Source organism: Ovis canadensis, chromosome 1, assembly GCF_042477335.2.
Source record: "Ovis canadensis isolate MfBH-ARS-UI-01 breed Bighorn chromosome 1, ARS-UI_OviCan_v2, whole genome shotgun sequence".
NCBI lineage: Eukaryota > Metazoa > Chordata > Mammalia > Artiodactyla > Bovidae > Ovis > Ovis canadensis.
The window spans coordinates 63,014,903-63,032,484 of NC_091245.1; the positions used below are offsets into that span (position 1 = coordinate 63,014,903).

At 40.3% G+C, this 17,582-nt stretch overlaps 1 protein-coding gene across 2 annotated transcripts in view; it reads left to right on the forward strand.

Moving 5' to 3' along the window:
* Positions 1–17,582, forward strand: part of DNAI3 (dynein axonemal intermediate chain 3) — a 93,307-nt gene that overhangs the window by 70,631 nt on the left and 5,094 nt on the right. The window contains exons 19-22 of one of the 2 annotated variants that reach the window (XM_069571073.1): positions 4,031–4,161; positions 5,950–6,154; positions 7,142–7,233; positions 17,031–17,153. In XM_069571073.1, the coding sequence (XP_069427174.1) occupies positions 4,031–4,161; positions 5,950–6,154; positions 7,142–7,233; positions 17,031–17,153 (551 nt within the window). Of the gene's footprint in view, positions 1–4,030; positions 4,162–5,949; positions 6,155–7,141; positions 7,234–17,030; positions 17,154–17,582 lie in introns of those variants that run through there. The other variant, XM_069571146.1, reaches the window with a different exon arrangement.

Sequence of the window (17,582 nt, forward strand, 5' to 3'; positions counted from 1 at the left end):
ATGAGGCAATTACTAGGACCCATTTTCTCTTGATCTGCCCCAAGTTCAAATGTGCAAGGCAGAAAGAAGAGTTTCTTCTAAGAAGAAACTTCTGAAAGATGGATTACCCTACCTGAGCTATGTGTGATTAAAAAGTCATAATCAAAGAAGGCTTCCAGATGACCCAAGAAATACAGGCTGATGTATTTGATGATGATGACAACTGACATAATCATCTCATGTACTCAACTCTCAAGTTGGCACATGTCATATGTCAGGCACTTTTCCCAGTACTTTCCATGGATTAACTCATTTAATCTTCGCAGCAACACTGTGGATTTGAACCCAGGCCATCTGTGCTCTTAACCACATCAGGATGCTAAATCCTTCTTTAGATAATGACTCTGGTAACTACTGTTTTGTTTAAGTTTCTTACCTGACTGGGGGCTCTGGCATTTCATTGAATAACTTAAGGATAGCTCCATTTACTGCTGAATGACACTAAGGTCTTTCAAAGGACAAAAGGAAGGAAAAGTTATATGGGCTGAGAACATTCAACCTGTTAAAGCACCAGTCTTGATGGTTATCTATATTCCTATCACTAGTGATCATTAAATTTTGCAGAGGGCTTCTAGACTCCCAGATAACCCTGTTCATAGAGTGAAATGGTATAGGAAATCCCAGCTCAACAAGGACAAAACCAGGATCTGAGAAATACAGCATCACCAAGAAGAAAGCTGCTGGTTTACAGGGACCTTCTGCCTTCCCAGGAATTTTCCAGATCACTTCAAGATGGCCTTAGAAATAAGTCTTCTCTGCTGTCTTCAAGATGGAGCTTTGATTAGAGGAAAACTGGCCTTTTTGTTTGTTTGTTTTTAACTTAGAAGAGCTACAGTTAAATTTATACTTTATAAGGTTTTTCAAATAATTTTTAAATTGAGATAAAAATATACATGGAAATTTAACATTAGCCATTTTTTAAGTATAGTTCCATGGTGTCAAGTATATTTACACTGCTGTGCAACTAGTCTCCAGAACTCTTTTCACCTTGTGGAACTGAAACTCTGTTTTGGTTAAACACTAGCTCCCACTCCTCTTTCCTCTCAGCCCCTGGCCACCAACTTTATGCTTTCTATCCCCACGAATGTGACTGTCATAAGTACCTCATGTCAGTGGAATCATACAGTATTTGCCTCTTTGTGACTGGCTTACTTCCCTTAAAATAATATACTCAATTTTCATTCATGTTGCAGCATATGTCAGAATTCCCTTGCTTTTAAAGATGGATAATACTCCATTGTATGGGTATACCACATTCTGCTTATCCATTCATCCATTAATGGACATTTGGGTTGCTTCTACCTTTTCAGTATTGCAAATAATGCTTCTGTGAACATGCGTGGACAAAAATCTCTTTGACATTGTATCAGCTTTTTGAAAGATTATGGTGGCTCTTTTTTCTGCTTAATGTTATGTTGGTGTTCTGAGGAAAAAAAAATTGAACCTTCACATAGCTATTAATATATTGAGATTCTGAGTAAGTTGGTGGTTTTAGTACAAAGTAGCCACACAGTGTAGTTTGACCTAGACAGGCACATATTTTTAGGGCCATCCCTGGGACTTGTGGGTGTGGACAGCAAGGCAAGAGGAGCAAGGCGGCTCCAAAGCCAGGCCAGGCGAGAGGAAACCAAGCCACAGCAGAGTAGACAGACTAGGGGAGCAGGAGTACCCTGGTGCCCAGGACAGAGACAAAGGGGAGGTCATCATTTTAATATCCAAACCAGCTCATCCTCTAGTCTTCCCAGTGGCAATAAATGGAAGGTACAGTGAGCCCATTGCTTTTACCAGAAACCTGGCTGTCGTTCTCAGCACTTCATCTCTTTCACCCCGCGTGTCAACTCTAGCTCACAAATATTTCTTGATTATCCACTCCTCCCTTGCATCTTCATTCAAGTCACCATCCTTTCTCACTATAACTGCAGCAACCATCTCCCATAGTGTCCCCTCCTTGCTTTTATCTCCTCTGATCTAGTCTTTCCACAGCAGTCAGAGAATCGTTTCATGTATCAATCAGATCGTCTTCTAGCCCTAACGGACTCATTAAATCACATTATACTTAGAATGTAATCTAAACGCTTTTCCTAATAAGCTCTGCAGCACCGGGACTCACCAGGTCTTCACTGGTTTCCTATGCTTCACCCTGGGGTTATCAGTTGCTGTTGTTCAGTTGCTCAGTTGTCTCCAACTCTTTGTGACCCCGTGGACTGTAACACGCCAGGCTTCCCTGTTCTTCACTATCTCCTGGAGTTTACTCAGACTCATGTCCATTGAGTTGGTGATGCCATCCCACCATCTCATCCTCTGACACCCTCTTCTCCTCCTGCTTTCAATCTTTCCCAGCATCAAAGTCTTTTCCATCAGTCAGCTCTTTGCATCAGCTGGCCAAAGTACTGGAACTTCAGCTTCAGTATCAGTCCTTCCAACAAATATTCAGGATTGATTTCCTTTAGGACTGACTGGTTTGATCTCCTTGCTGTCCAAGGGACTCTCAAAAGTTCTCTAGCACCACAGTTTGAAAGCATCAATTCTTCAGCGTTTCCTGGTGGCTCAGAGGTTAAAGTGTCTGCCCGCAATGTGGGAGACCTGGGTTTGATCCCTGGGTCGGGAAGATCCCTGGAGAAGGAAATGGCAACCCACTTCAGTACTCTTGCCTGGAGAATCCCATGGACAGAAGAGCCTGGTGGGCTATAGTCCATGGGGTCGCAAAGAGGCAGACACGACTGAGCGACTTTACTTTCACTTTCAGGCTTCTTTATGGTCCAACTCTCACATCCATACATGACTAATGGAAAAATCACAGCTTTGATTAGACGGACATTTGTCAGCAAAGTGATGTCTCTTTTAATACACTGTCTATGTCTGTCATAGCTTTCCTTCCAAGGAGCAAGCGTCTTCTAATTTCATGGCCACAGTCATTGTCTGCAGTGATTTTTGTAGCCCAAGAGAAAGTCTGTCACTGTTTCCATTTTTCCCCCATCTATTTGCCATGAAGTGATGGGACTGAATGCCATGATCTTCATTTTTTGAATGTTGAGTTTTAAGCCAGCTTTTTCACTCTCCTCTTCACATTCATCAAGAGGCTCTTTAGTTTCTCTTCACTTTCTGGATTATCAGACTCCAGTCCTATTGCCTTCCTCAAAATTATAGATGCTCTAAACACTTCCCAGCACTCTGTTGTGTATTATTCCTTCTGTCTGGAATGCTACTACACACCAAAATCTTCCCGTGCTGAACTCAGGCCTAAATGACTCACCTTCAGAGAATCCTTTTGAAATGTCCCTTGTTATTTTTTCTTGTGATATTTTTTTCCTTCATAATAAATTTCACATTTTCTTATTATATACCTTGGGATTTGTTTGTGGAGTATCTGTCTTTCCACTGGATTTTAAGTTCTGAGAGGGCAGATCATGTTTGTTTATTAACCATTTTTTACCCAGCCATCCATAGTAGCTGGTACTTACAAACAATCCATAAATATTTATTGACTAACAATCTATAACACTGACTAAGTGATGGATTAATAAATGAGTAAATGGCTTCCCTGGTGGCTCAGACAGTAAAGCGTCTGTCTACAAATGCAAGAGACCCGGGTTCAATCCCTGGGTCAGGAAGATCCCCTGGAGAAGGAAATGGCAACCCACTCCAGTACTATTGCCTGGAAAATCCCATGGACAGAGGAGCTTGGTAGGCTATACTCTATGGGGTCACAAAGAGTCGGACACGACTGAGTGACTTCACTTCACAAATGAATAAGAACGGAAAGTGTTCCTTTGAGCCTGCAAAGTGGCTTCGATGGGAATTTCCCTGGTCTTTTCCATAGAAAGAAGAGGAGCTGTCCCTTGACAGATTGATTCATCCCAGCTGACCTCTGGTTCTCCACTCTCAGACCTCATTAATCAGGACCTATCTGTCCATGGAGATCTGCCCATTCTTCATTGTAGGAATGTAAACAGTGTTATGAAAGATGAAATGGCCTTTTCCATTCCAACAGCAAAGAAGCCCGTGAGCCTCTACACAGTCCATGATGGAGCTGTCCACACTGTTCAGAGGTCACCTTTCTACAAGGACATTATCCTCACTGTTGGGGGTTGGAACGTAGCCATCTGGAAAGAAGGTATTATGGTAAGTTGCCTGCAAAATGGAGGAGTAGGTGTGTGGTCCTTTATTATTGAGAAAAACAATAGGAACAACAGACTGTTCTGACATAACAATGCCTTTGGGACACTTTTTAGAAATATTGGAACAGATGGCCTGGGCCCCAGCCTGTCAGCAGAACCAATACAAGCCTTTGGAAAACACAACTGTTTGCTTTTCTTCCCTGAGGGCAGGAAACATTTACAAGTTTTTTGTTCTCTGAAACCAATGTTGTCTTCTAAATTATATGTTGTGAGCTGTTCACTTGGTTTATGTTTTTCCCTTCCCCTTAAAATACAGGATGGTGTACTGATTACTGTATGAAGCCCAAAGAGAAGCAATGGGTCTATCATCGTCGCTCCTGCACCAGGCAACTTGTCACCAGAAAGTGGGAGTAGGAAATTTAAGGGATCTATCACCAGGCAGAGACATGCAGAGGTCAGGATGAGGCAGTGCCAAGAATCTGGTGGTCAGGGACAGGGCCTGGATCCAGATAGTCAGAAGCTAAACTGCCAAAACCTAGAAAGATTGGTAAAATTGAGTGAAGCAGGAGTGTGGGAAAATCAGTATGATATATCCCTTTCATGAGCTACTTAAGAGAATTATCAAAATATGGGAAAAATATATATATATATGAGTTTCATATCTGTAATATATATATTCTTTGACCTAACACTTTTCCCTTTTATTTCCGGGAGTCTAACTTACATGAATACTCAAAAAAACTGTGATATATGTACAAGTTTGTCATTGAAAAAAGTTGGGATCTCCTCAAGTGTCCTTCCAGAAAAGGACTTCTACTTCATACCAATGTACTTTGGTATGATTTTTTTCTTTTCTTTACAACAAGCAAGTATTAGTTTTTCAGTTAAAATAAAAAGAAATTAAGCCAAGATTGTCCAGAGACTGCAGGGGTCAAGAACCTGGTTAGCCACAGAAACCGAAGTAACTAAGAACAGATTGCAGTGTCTCCTGTAAGGAGTCCATGAATTAGTGGTGTTTGTTCCCACAAGAAGCCTTTGTTTGCATGTTTGGGAGGGTAGGAGGCAGCTCCATAGCTTAGGTTAGTCCCGGAAGATATAAGTAGGTAAAGGGGTCCACCTGGTTGCCAGGTAGAGCATGATGGTGGGAAGAGAATGCATTTTGATCTTCTGTCTTTATGAAAACCTCCCGAAGAAGGCAAAGTACCCCACAGCAGAGAAGAGAAATGATCTTATTATGTTGCATTGGTGGTCCAAAATTTCTCCCCCAAAATATTCATAGACTACTAGATGCAGCTCACAGAACTGACTGTTCATTCCTTTTTCTGAACACCAGAGCTGTTTCCATGGTGAGTAGGCACCTGACAGGAAAATAAAGATATAAGCAAGATTTATAATCTTATAATCTTTACTCATCCAGTGTCCACCAGTCTTCAAACAAATAGCAATGGGCTTTAGGAACAGTTGAATTAGAACCATCAATAGCTCAATTAGAAAATTTGATCTTTTTAAAAAAGTCACTAACATAAGAAAAAAATGCTATAAAAATATACAAGAAAGAAAAGAGCCGCCATATAAAAACCCTGTAAGGAAAACACTGACTTCCCTGGTGGCTCAGACAGTAAAGCGTCTGTCTACAATGTGGGAGGAAAACAAAGAAGACTTCTGAGTAGGCATAATTCTGCTGTTATATGATCATAGCCATCTGAGTTTAATTCTAAAAGCAAACAACAACAACAAAAAACCTTGGGAATATCCCTCAGATAATAACAAAACCTTTTATTTTTACTTTTAGACCGGACCCCTCCTTCAGTCTTGCTGTGCACCAAAAAGGTACACCTCGGGGCACTGGTCCCTGACCAGGCCTGGGGTCTTCTACATTGGCCGAGAAGATGGGTATATTGATATTTGGGACCTTCTTGAGAAAACTCATGAACCAGCCCAGTCCCAAAACATCTGTATAACTATGATCATGTACATCAAACCCTGGACCTTTTCTGGTATGTTAGCTCTGATTAAAGGAGCAAAGTTATTTTGCCTTTTTTTGGGCAGGGGACATTTTGACATTCATCTGGAAAGCCTCTGATGTTGCTTCTCAAGTTCTTTCTCCCCATGCCACCTCCTCCCTTCCCATCACTGCACTTCCTTTCCCTTCCCACTTCTCAAATTTTGGTTACAGCCCAGACTAAGTATATATTTGCCTCATTTAAAAGAAGTTTCCCTTTGTTTCCAGAGATGCACAGGCATAAAATTATCATTTTCTTCAATTTTCACAGTCTTCAGAATTTCTAGAGTGTCAGAGTCTGGCTACTACTTGACCGTATATGCCATGAAAATGTGTTTTCCCATATTTGCTGCAAAACATTGCTTTTGCATACCTACAGGGATTACGATTCTATTATTTAGCAATGTGAACCAGACCTTCTGAAAAGGAGGAGAAAAAAGCTGAGATAAGAAATTTAAATTCTCAAATACACTTGTGTTTTATACCCATTTAAAATGGCCAAAAGGAGCAATTTGTTTCTGTAATAACAAAACTGGTTTTGGCTGTATTTGAAATTCATCTGGATAATGGCATCCTTTAGCCCTTACTGTCTTTGGTGAAAATTGGCATCATGATTTTTCTGTGAAAATCTTCCATGTATTGTACCTGCTTCCTTTTCAAATCTGCCATGGATCCAGTCAGAGAAGGTCAACCTCACCTGGGAGTCACAGTCCTTAAGTAGAGGCTAAGAAAACATGATTGGGGATGAGCAGGGTGGCTGAGAAAGGTTCAAGGTCTCAGCCTTCATTTCATCAACTGGAAAATGTCTTTCATGTGTTATTATGATCTCCAGTCATGAAGGTCTGATGAAGATGCCAAGATTATTGTAACCACAACAGGCCCTTTGGGAAATCACAAAGCAAAAATGCAGTATGTGTTTAACCTCTAAGATGACTTTCTGATTGCAGAGCTGTTTTTTCTCCCCATATTTTGAAATTTTTAGCAAAGCAGCAATTTATAGCCATAGCTGATTATTATGGAACACTGCATATATTGGAAATTCCTTGGACATTAAGTCACCCTTCAACCAATGAGGTTAGTAACTTTTGGTTTTGAGGATTTATGTGATCAGATACAGCTGAGACATGTTTTAGAAATATGTTCAGAAATGACAGCATTTTTGCTCTGTAAGAAAATAAAAGAATCATGCAGTCAAAAATAAGGGGATATTAACCTAAATGGGAAAAGAATTTGAAAAAGAATAAATACATGTGAAAAAGATGGTGGAGGAATAGGACGGGAAGACCACTTTCTCCCTCACAAATTCCTCAAAAGATCATTTCAACGCTGAGCAAACTCCACAAAACAACTTCTGTAGGCTGGCAGAGGACATCAGGCAACCAGAAAAGCAGACCATTGTCTTCAAACACAGGTAGGAAAAAATATAAAAGACGAAAAAGGAGACAAAGGATGTGGGGAGGGAGCTCCGTCCCGGGAAGGGAAGCCCGTCCCGGGAAGGGAAGCCCGTCCCGGGAAGGGAATTTTAAGAAGAGAGGTTTCCAAACACCAGGAAACACTCTCCCTGCCGAGTCTGTGGCGAGCCTTGGAAACACAGAGGGCAACATAACAGGAAGCAAAAAATAAATAAATAATTAAAACCAACAGATTACAAGCCCAACAGTAACTCCCCCAGCAGAAAAGCAGCACAGACACCTGCATCCGCCATTGGGAAGTGGGGGCAGGGCAGGGACGCACGGGAGGCGCGGGCTGCAGTCCTTTGCAAGAATCGGGCAGGAACGCCCCACGCGCAACCAGAACGATCTAACTTGGGCTAGCAAACCAGACTGTGGGATAGCTACCACGCGAAAAGCTCGAACATAAGACACCACCAGGACCGAGCACAGAACAAAGGACGGAACGGAAAAAGCCGGCTGCAGACCATCCCCCGCTGGGGACAGGCAGCCAGAGCCATAAGGACTGGAAAGGGGCAATTGCAGACTCGGAGAGACTTTACTTACCTAACTGCAAGCAGGCTTCTTTGCTAAGACTTCTGGGAGTCCTGGACAGTCACCATCTGCCTCACGGGGGGCACCAGTGGTCCACCCAGAAAGCTGAGCAGCAGCGGTAGAAAAGGTGACAAGTCGTGGCGATCGCGCTCGCCAAACTCCTGAGCTACTCGGACCTGGGAAGGGCACAAAGCGCAGTCCCAGCTGAATCTGTGCCTCTGAGGGCTGCCTGAGCGCCGAACCTGAGCGGCTTGGACCGGGGAAGTGCACGCAGCCTAGGGCCGGCCCCAGACGGTTCCCGGCTGAGCATCGTAGAGCCGGAGCGGTTTGTGCGCCATGAGAAGGGACAGGTCAAGTGGGGCTGAGACACTGTGTGCACACGACAGTGCTATTTGTTTGCAGCATCCCCCCTCCCCACAGCGCGACTGAACTAGTGAGCCTAAAAAACCAGCAAACAGAGGGAACCACCTTGGAAGTGATCCCACATGGCCCACAACATCAGAGAAGGGCCAGGTATATTTTTACTATTTTTAAAATCATCCCTTTTTTTTTTCCTAACTTTTTTTAAATTGTTAAGTCTATTTCTCCTCTAATTTTTATTTCTATAACCTACTATTACTATTTAAAAAAAAAAGGCCTTTTTTTTTTTTTAAGGCAAACACTGTATATAGTCTTTGGATGGTTGTTGGTGGTTTGTTTTTTTTAAAATAATTCTTTTTTTTCCTCTCTCTCTCTCTTTTTTTTTCTTTCTTCCTTTTTCCTTCTGCTTCTTTTCTTTAATATTGTATTTTTGAAAATCCAACCTCTACTCTAGATTTTTAATCTTTGCTCTTAGGTTTTTGTTGTCAATTTTGTACATTTAAAAACCCAAACTTCACTACGCAAGTTTACCTGAGAGCGAGATTACTGGCTTGACCACTCTCTCCTCCTTTGCACTCTCCTTTTTCTCCACCAGGTGGCCTCTGTCTCTTTTCTCCCCCATCTCTTCTCTATCCAACTCTGTGAATCTCTGTGTGTTCCACATGGTGGAGAACACCTAAGGAACTGGTTACTGGCAGGATTGGTCTCTCTCCTTCTCATTCCTCTCTCTTATCCTCCTGGCCACCTCTGTCTACTTCCTCCCTCTCCTCTTCCCCATATAACTCCGTAAATACCTCTGAGTGGGCCAGAATATAGAGCACACATAAGGAAGTGACTACTGGCTAGCTTGCTCTCTCCTCTTTTGATCTCACCGCATCTCATTCCAGTTACCTCTAACTACCCCCTCCATCTTCTCTTCTCCTTGTAACTCAGTGAACCTCTCTGAGTGTCCCTCAATGTGGAGAAACTTTTCATCTTTAACCTAGATGTTTTATCATCGGTGCTGTATAGATGGAGAAGTCTAGAGACTACTATAAAAATAAAACTGAAAACCAGAAGCAGGAGGCTTAAATCCAAAGCCTAAAAACATTAGAGAACTCTTGAATTCAGGGAACATTAAGCAATAGGAGCTCATCAAATGCCTTCATACTTACACCGAAACCAAGCTCCACCCAAGGGCCAACAAGTTCCAAAACAAGACATACCACGCAAATTCTCCAGCAACACAGGAACACTCCCCTGAGCTTCAATATACAGGCAGCTCAAAATTATCCCAAAACCTTTGATGTCTCATAACCCATTACTGGTCACTCCACTGCACTCCAGAGAGAAGAAACCCAGCTCCACCCACCAAAACTCCAACACAAGCCTCCCTAACCAGGAAACCTTGACAAGCCACTGATAGAACCCCACCTACAGTGAGGAAGCTCCATAATAAAGAGAACTCCACAAACTACCAGAATATAAAAAGGCCACCCCAAATGCAGCAATATAACCAAGATGAAGAGACAGAGGAATAGCCAGCAGGTAAAGGAACAGGAGAGTTGCCCACCAAACCAAACAAAAGAGGAAGAGATAGGGAATCTACCTGAGAAGGAATTCTGAATATTGATAGTGAAAATGATCCAAAATCTTGAAATCAAAATGGAATCACAGATAAATAGCCTAGAGACAAGGATTGAGAAGATGCAAGAAAGGTTTAACAAGGACCTAGAAGAAATAAAAAAGAGTCAATATATAATGAATAACGCAATAAATGAGATCAGAAACACTCTGGAGGCAACAAATAGTAGAATAACGGAGGCAGAAGATAGGATTCGTGAAATAGAAGATAGAATGGTAGAAATAAATGAATCAGAGAGGAAACAAGAAAACGAATTAAAAGAAATGAGGACAATCTCAGAGACATCCAGGACAATATGAAACGCTCCAACATTCGAATTATAGGAGTCCCAGAAGAAGAAGACAGAAAGAAAGATCATGAGAAAATCCTTGAGGAGATAATAGTTGAAAACTTCCCTAAAATGGGGAAGGAAATAATCACCCAAGTCCAAGAAACACAGAGAGTTCCAAATAGGATTAACCCAAGGCGAAACACCCCAAGACACATATTAATCAAATTAACAAATATCAAACACAAAGAACAAATATTAAAAGCAGCAAGGGAAAAACAACAAATAACACACAAGGGGATTCCCATAAGGATAACAGCTGATCTTTCAATAGAAACTCTTCAAGCCAGGAGGGAATGGCAAGACATACTTACAGTGATGAAAGACAATAACCTACAGCCCAGGTTACTGTACCCAGCAAGGATCTCATTCAAATACGAAGGAGAAATCAAAAGCTTTACAGACAAGCAAAAGCTGAGAGAATTCAGCACCACCAAACCAGCTCTCCAACAAATTCTAAAGGATATTCTCTAGACAGGAAACACAAAAAGGGTGTATCAACCCGAACCCAAAACAATAAAGTAAATGGTAACGGGATCATACTTATCAATAATTGCCTTAAATGTAAATGGGTTGAATGCCCCAACCAAAAGACAAAGACTGGCTGAATGGATACAAAAATAAGACCCCTCTATACGCTGCTTACAAGAGACCCACCTCAAAACAAGGGACACATACAGACTGAAAGTGAAGGGCTGGAAAAAGATATACCACACAAATAGAGACCAAAAGAAAGCAGGAGAGGCAATACTCATATCCGATAAAATAGACTTTAAAACAAAGGCTGTGAAAAGAGACAAAGAAGACCACTACATAATGATCAAAGGATCAATCCAAGAAGAAGATATAACAATTATAAATATATATGCACCCAATATAGGAGCACCGCAATATGTAAGACAAATGCTAACAAGTATGAAAGGGGAAATCAACAATAACACAATAATAGTGGGAGACTTTAATACCCACTCACACCTATGGACAGATCAACTAAACAGAAAATTAACAAAGAAACACAAATTTTAAATGATACATTAGATCAGTTAGACCTAATTGATATCTATAGGACATTTCACCCCAAAACAATGAATTTCACCTTTTTCTCAAGTGCTCATGGAACCTTCTCCAGGATAGATCACATCCTGGGCCATAAATCTAAACTGGATAATTCAGAAAAATCGAAATCATTCCAAGCATCTTTTCTGACCATAATGCATTAAGATTAGATCTCAATTACAGGAGAAAAACTATTAAAAATGCCAACATATGGAGGTTGAACAACACACTTCTGAATAACCAACAAATCACAGAAGAAATCAAAAAAAGAAATCAAAATATGCATAGAAACTAATGAAAATGAAAACACAATAACCCAAAACCTGTGGGACACTATAAAAGCAGTGCTAAGAGGAAAGTTCATAGCAATACAGGCATACCTCAAGAAACAAGAAAAAAGTCAAATAAATAACCTAACTCTACAACTAAAGCAACTAGAAAAGGAAGAATTGGAGAACCCCAGAGTTAGTAGAAGGAAAGAAATCTTAAAAATAAGGGCAGAAATAAATGCAAAAGAAACAAAAGAGACCATAGCAAAAATCAACAAAGCCAAAAGCTGGTTCTTTGAAAGGATAAATAAGACTGACAAACCATTAGCCAGACTCATCAAGAAGCAAAGAGAGGAAAATCAAATCAACAAAATTAGAAATGAAAATGGAGAGATCACAACAGACAACACAGAAATACAAAGGATCATAAGAGACTACTATCAGCAGTTGTATGCCAATAAAATGGACAACGTGGAAGAAATGGACAAATTCTTAGAAAAGTACAATTTTCCAAAACTGAACCAGGAAGAAATAGAAAATCTTAACAGACCCATCACAAGCACGGAAATTGAAACTGTAATCAGAAATCTTCCAGCAAACAAAAGCCCAGGTCCAGACGGCTTCACAGCTGAATTCTACCAAAAATTTCGAGAAGAGCTAACACCTATCCTCCTCAAACTCTTCCAGAAAATTGCAGAGGAAGGTAAACTTCCAAACTCATTCTATGAGGCCACCATCACCCTAATACCAAAACCTGACAAAGATGTCACAAAAAAAGAAAACTACAGGCCAATATCACTGATGAACATAGATGCAAAAATCCTCAACAAAATTCTAGCAATCAGAATCCAACAACACATTAAAAAGATCATACACCATGACCAAGTGGGCTTTATCCCAGGGATGCAAGGATTCTTCAATATCTGCAAATCAATCAATGTAATTCACCACATTAACAAACTGAAAAATAAAAACCATATGATTATCTCAATAGATGCAGAGAAGGCCTTTGACAAAATTCAACATCCATTTATGATAAAAACTATCCAGAAAGCAGGAATAGAAGGAACATACCTCAACATAATAAAAGCTATCTATGACAAACCCACAGCAAACATTATCCTCAATGATGAAAAATTGAAAGCATTTCCCCTAAAGTCAGGAACAAGACAAGGGTGCCCACTTTCACCGCTACTATTCAACATAGTTCTGGAAGTTTTGGCCACAGCAATCAGAACAGAAAAAGAAATAAAAGGAATCCAAATTGGAAAAGAAGAAGTAAAACTTTCACTGTTTGCAGATGACATGATCCTCTACATAGAAAAGCCTAAAGACTCCACCAGAAAATTACTAGAGCTCATCAATGAATATAGTAAAGTTGCAGGATATAAAATCAACACACGGAAATCCCTTGCATTCCTATACACGAATAATGAGAAAGTAGAAAAAGAAATTAAGGAAACAATTCCATTCACCATTGCAACGAAAAGAATAAAATACTTAGAAATATATCTACCTAAAGAAACTAAAGACCTATATATAGAAAACTATAAAACACTGATGAAAGAAATCAAAGAGGACACTAATAGATGGAGAAATATACCATGTTCATGGATCGGAAGAATCAATGTAGTGAAAATGAGTATACTACCCAAAGCAATTTACAAATTCAATGCAATCCCTATCAAGCTACCAGCCATATTTTTCACAGAACTAGAACAAATAATTTCAAGATTTGTATGGAAATACAAAAAACCTCGAATTGCCAAAGCAATCTTGAGAAAGAAGAATGGAACTGGAGGAATCAACTTGCCTGACTTCAGGCTCTACTACAAAGCCACAGTCATCAAAACAGTATGGTACTGGCACAAAGACAGACATATAGATCAATGGAACAAAATAGAAAGCCCAGAGATAAATCCACACACATATGGACACCTTATCTTTGACAAAGGAGGCAAGAATATACAATGGAGTAAAGACAATCTCTTTAACAAGTGGTGCTGGGAAAACTGGTCAACCACTTGTAAAAGAATGAAACTAGATCACTTTCTAACACCGCACACAAAAATAAACTCAAAATGGATTAAAGATCTAAATGTAAGACCAGAAACTATAAAACTCCTAGAGAACATAGGCAAAACACTCTCAGACATAAATCACAGCAGGATCCTCTATGATCCACCTCCCAGAATTCTGGAAATAAAAGCAAAAATAAACAAATGGGATCTAATTAAAATTAAAAGCTTCTGCACAACAAAGGAAGCTATAAGCAAGGTGAAAAGACAGCCTTCTGAATGGGAGAAAATAATAGCAAATGAAGCAACTGACAAACAACTAATCTCAAAAATATACAAGCAACGTATGCAGCTCAATTCCAGAAAAATAAACGACCCAATCAAAAAATGGGCCAAAGAACTAAATAGACATTTCTCCAAAGAAGACATACAGATGGTTAACAAACACATGAAAAGATGCTCAACATCACTCATTATTAGAGAAATGCAAATCAAAACCACAATGAGGTACCACTTCACACCAGTCAGAATGGCTGCGATCCAAAAATCTGCAAGCAATAAATGCTGGAGAGGGTGTGGAGAAAAGGGAACCCTCCTACACTGTTGGTGGGAATACAAACTAGTACAGCCACTATGGAGAACAGTGTGGAGATTCCTTAAAAAATTTCAAATAGAACTACCTTATGACCCAGCAATCCCACTGCTGGGCATACACACCGAGGAAACCAGACTTGGAAGAGACACATGTACCCCAATGTTCATCGCAGCACTGTTTATAATAGCCAGGACATGGAAACAACCTAGATGTCCATCAGCAGATGAATGGATAAGAAAGCTGTGGTACATATACACAATGGAGTATTACTCAGCCGTTAAAAAGAATTCATTTGAATCAGTTCTGATGAGATGGATGAAACTGGAGCCGATTATACAGAGTGAAGTAAGCCAGAAAGAAAAACACCAATACAGTATACTAACACATATATATGGAATTTAGGAAGATGGCAATGACGACCCTGTATGCAAGACAGGAAAAAAGACACAGATGTGTATAACGGACTTTTGGACTCAGAGGGAGAGGGAGAGGGTGGGATGATTTGGGAGAATGGGAATTCTAACATGTATACTATCATGTAAGAATTGAATCGCCAGTCCATGTCTGACGTAGGGTGCAGCATGCTTGGGGCTGGTGCATGGGGATGACCCAGAGAGATGTTGTGGGGAGGGAGGTGGGAGGGGGGTTCATGTTTGGGAACGCATGTAAGAATTAAAGATTTTAAAATTTAAAAAAAAAAAATCTGCAAGCAATAAATGCTGGAGAGGGTGTGGAGAAAAGGGAACCCTCCTACACTGTTGGTGGGAATACAAACTAGTACAGCCACTATGGAGAACAGTGTGGAGATTCCTTAAAAAATTTCAAATAGAACTACCTTATGACCCAGCAATCCCACTGCTGGGCATACACACCGAGGAAACCAGAATTGAAAGAGACACATGTACCCCAATGTTCATCGCAGCACTGTTTATAATAGCCAGGACATGGAAACAACTTAGATGTCCATCAGCAGATGAATGGATAAGAAAGCTGTGGTACATATACACAATGGAGTATTACTCAGCCGTTAAAAAGAATTCATTTGAATCAGTTCTGATGAGATGGATGAAACTGGAGCCGATTATACAGAGTGAAGTAAGCCAGAAAGAAAAACACCAATACAGTATACTAACACATATATATGGAATTTAGAAAGATGGCAATGACGACCCTGTATGCAGGATAGCAAAAAAGACACAGATGTGTATAACAGACTTTTGGACTCAGAGGGAGAGGGAGAGGGTGGGATGATATGGGAGAATGGCATTCTAACATGTATACTATCATGTAAGAATTGAATCGCCAGTCTATGTCTGACGCAGGATACAGCATGCTTGGGGCTGGTGCATGGGGATGACCCAGAGAGATGTTATGGGGAGGGAGGTGGGAGGGGGGTTCATGTTTGGGAACGCATGTAAGAATTAAAGATTTTAAAATTAAAAAAATAAGTAAATTAAAAAATAAAATAAAATGTACCATCGCACAAGGCTGGTACGTTAATAGGAAAAAAAAAAAAAGAATTGTCTTTGAAACTTCCCATTAGTTAAAAATTTGAATAAATGAAGTATTGGGGAAAAAAAAAGAATAAATACATGTATACGTGTAGCTGAATCATTTTGCTATGCATCTGAAAGTAACACGACATTGTTAATCAACTATGCTCCAATATAAAATAAAATAATGAGGGGATGTATTCCTGTTGTGTGAGATAAATGACTTAAAGCTAGAGGGGAAGAAAAGCATGCAATGAAAGAAAGGCCCAGTAAATGAAGCCTAGATTCAGAGAAGAATTGATTTGGGGATTCATAATCATAGGAAGTTATTTTCAGATTGTAACCCAAGCATGGGACCCTTATTTTGGTGATATCCCAGAGGACCCAGCTGACATTTTTTTGCATCTCTCCATTGCCAGCCTCCATCCCTCCTTCCCCAACTTGGTGTACTGCAGGCAGCAGGTCTGAAGTGGCAGTGTTCTGCCCCTCCATGCATACCACCCAGGGGTTTCGTTTCAAGCAGTGTTAATATGTTATAAAAAGAAGATTCATAAATAGTACATAAATATGGATACAGTAAACATTAAATATATAGATTGCAATCTGTTGCAAGTTCCAACAACGTCAACCTAGTTACTTGCAGGCAAAAAACTCTCCCTTTGGTCACCTCGCCCAAGGTCTCTGATGCCTTCCCTGCTTCTATTCTTCTGCCCACACATGCTAAGCTCTCCAGGGGACCAGGAACTCAACTCTGCTTCCAGTCCCTTAAGGGTCTCCACTGACATCCTCGTCTGGGTTTTCCAAGTTTGACTGATAATGCAAAACTTTCCTCAGCCTTAAAAGTGAGAAGGAGAGAAAGGAGGGAAAAGAGGCATCCAGGGATATTTCTCTTACAAAGTTGCAATTTTTTGCAGCTCTCTCCTTCCAATCCCACTCCTTTTCTGCCATCCCCCAATTTGCAGGTCCCTAAACCTCAGCCCAGTAGCCCATGAATTAGCTCCTCTGGTAGTGGGCTTTGGGCCTTATCCCAAAGCAAGCAATCTAGCTAATAACTTACAAGCAGCAGATGTTCTTCCAGAGCTTTGTCAAGAACATGGGGGCTTCTGTGTGAGCCCCCCTCTCATGGGCCTGTATTTCTAACAGGTATCAAGCATAAGCCACTACTTTGAAAGAGAAGTCAAACATCTGGACTATGTAGAACAGCGCAAAAAAATTCGTGAACAGGAAAGGAGAGAAATGGAGCTGGAACTGGAGACGAAAAAAGTCGTAAGTTAAATTTCAGAAAGCCAAAATTGCTTTCCTCTAACACTAGTAGCATTATATTTGTTTGGCTTATTCCACAGATTCAAAAGAAAAAAAAATATGCCTTTTCATATTCTTCTCTTCTTCTCATGGGAGTCAAGAGGGCAGTTCTCTGATTTCCGAGCTTAGTGTGAGTCAAACTGCCAATTGGATACCTAGTGAGATTCTATCCAATTTAGTTTCTGAAATTTTCTATATTTCAAGTCCTTTAGATTAGGTGGTATCTAAATACCAATATGGATACAGAGATTGAAAATCTGAATGCTTTCATTTCATAGATACTTAACATTTAGTGAAAATGCATTAAAACAGTGTAAAAAAGAGTGGAATATGAATTAGGGCATGTGGGCTCACGTCTCATGTCTGCCACTTACTAGCCGTGAGATCCAGAGC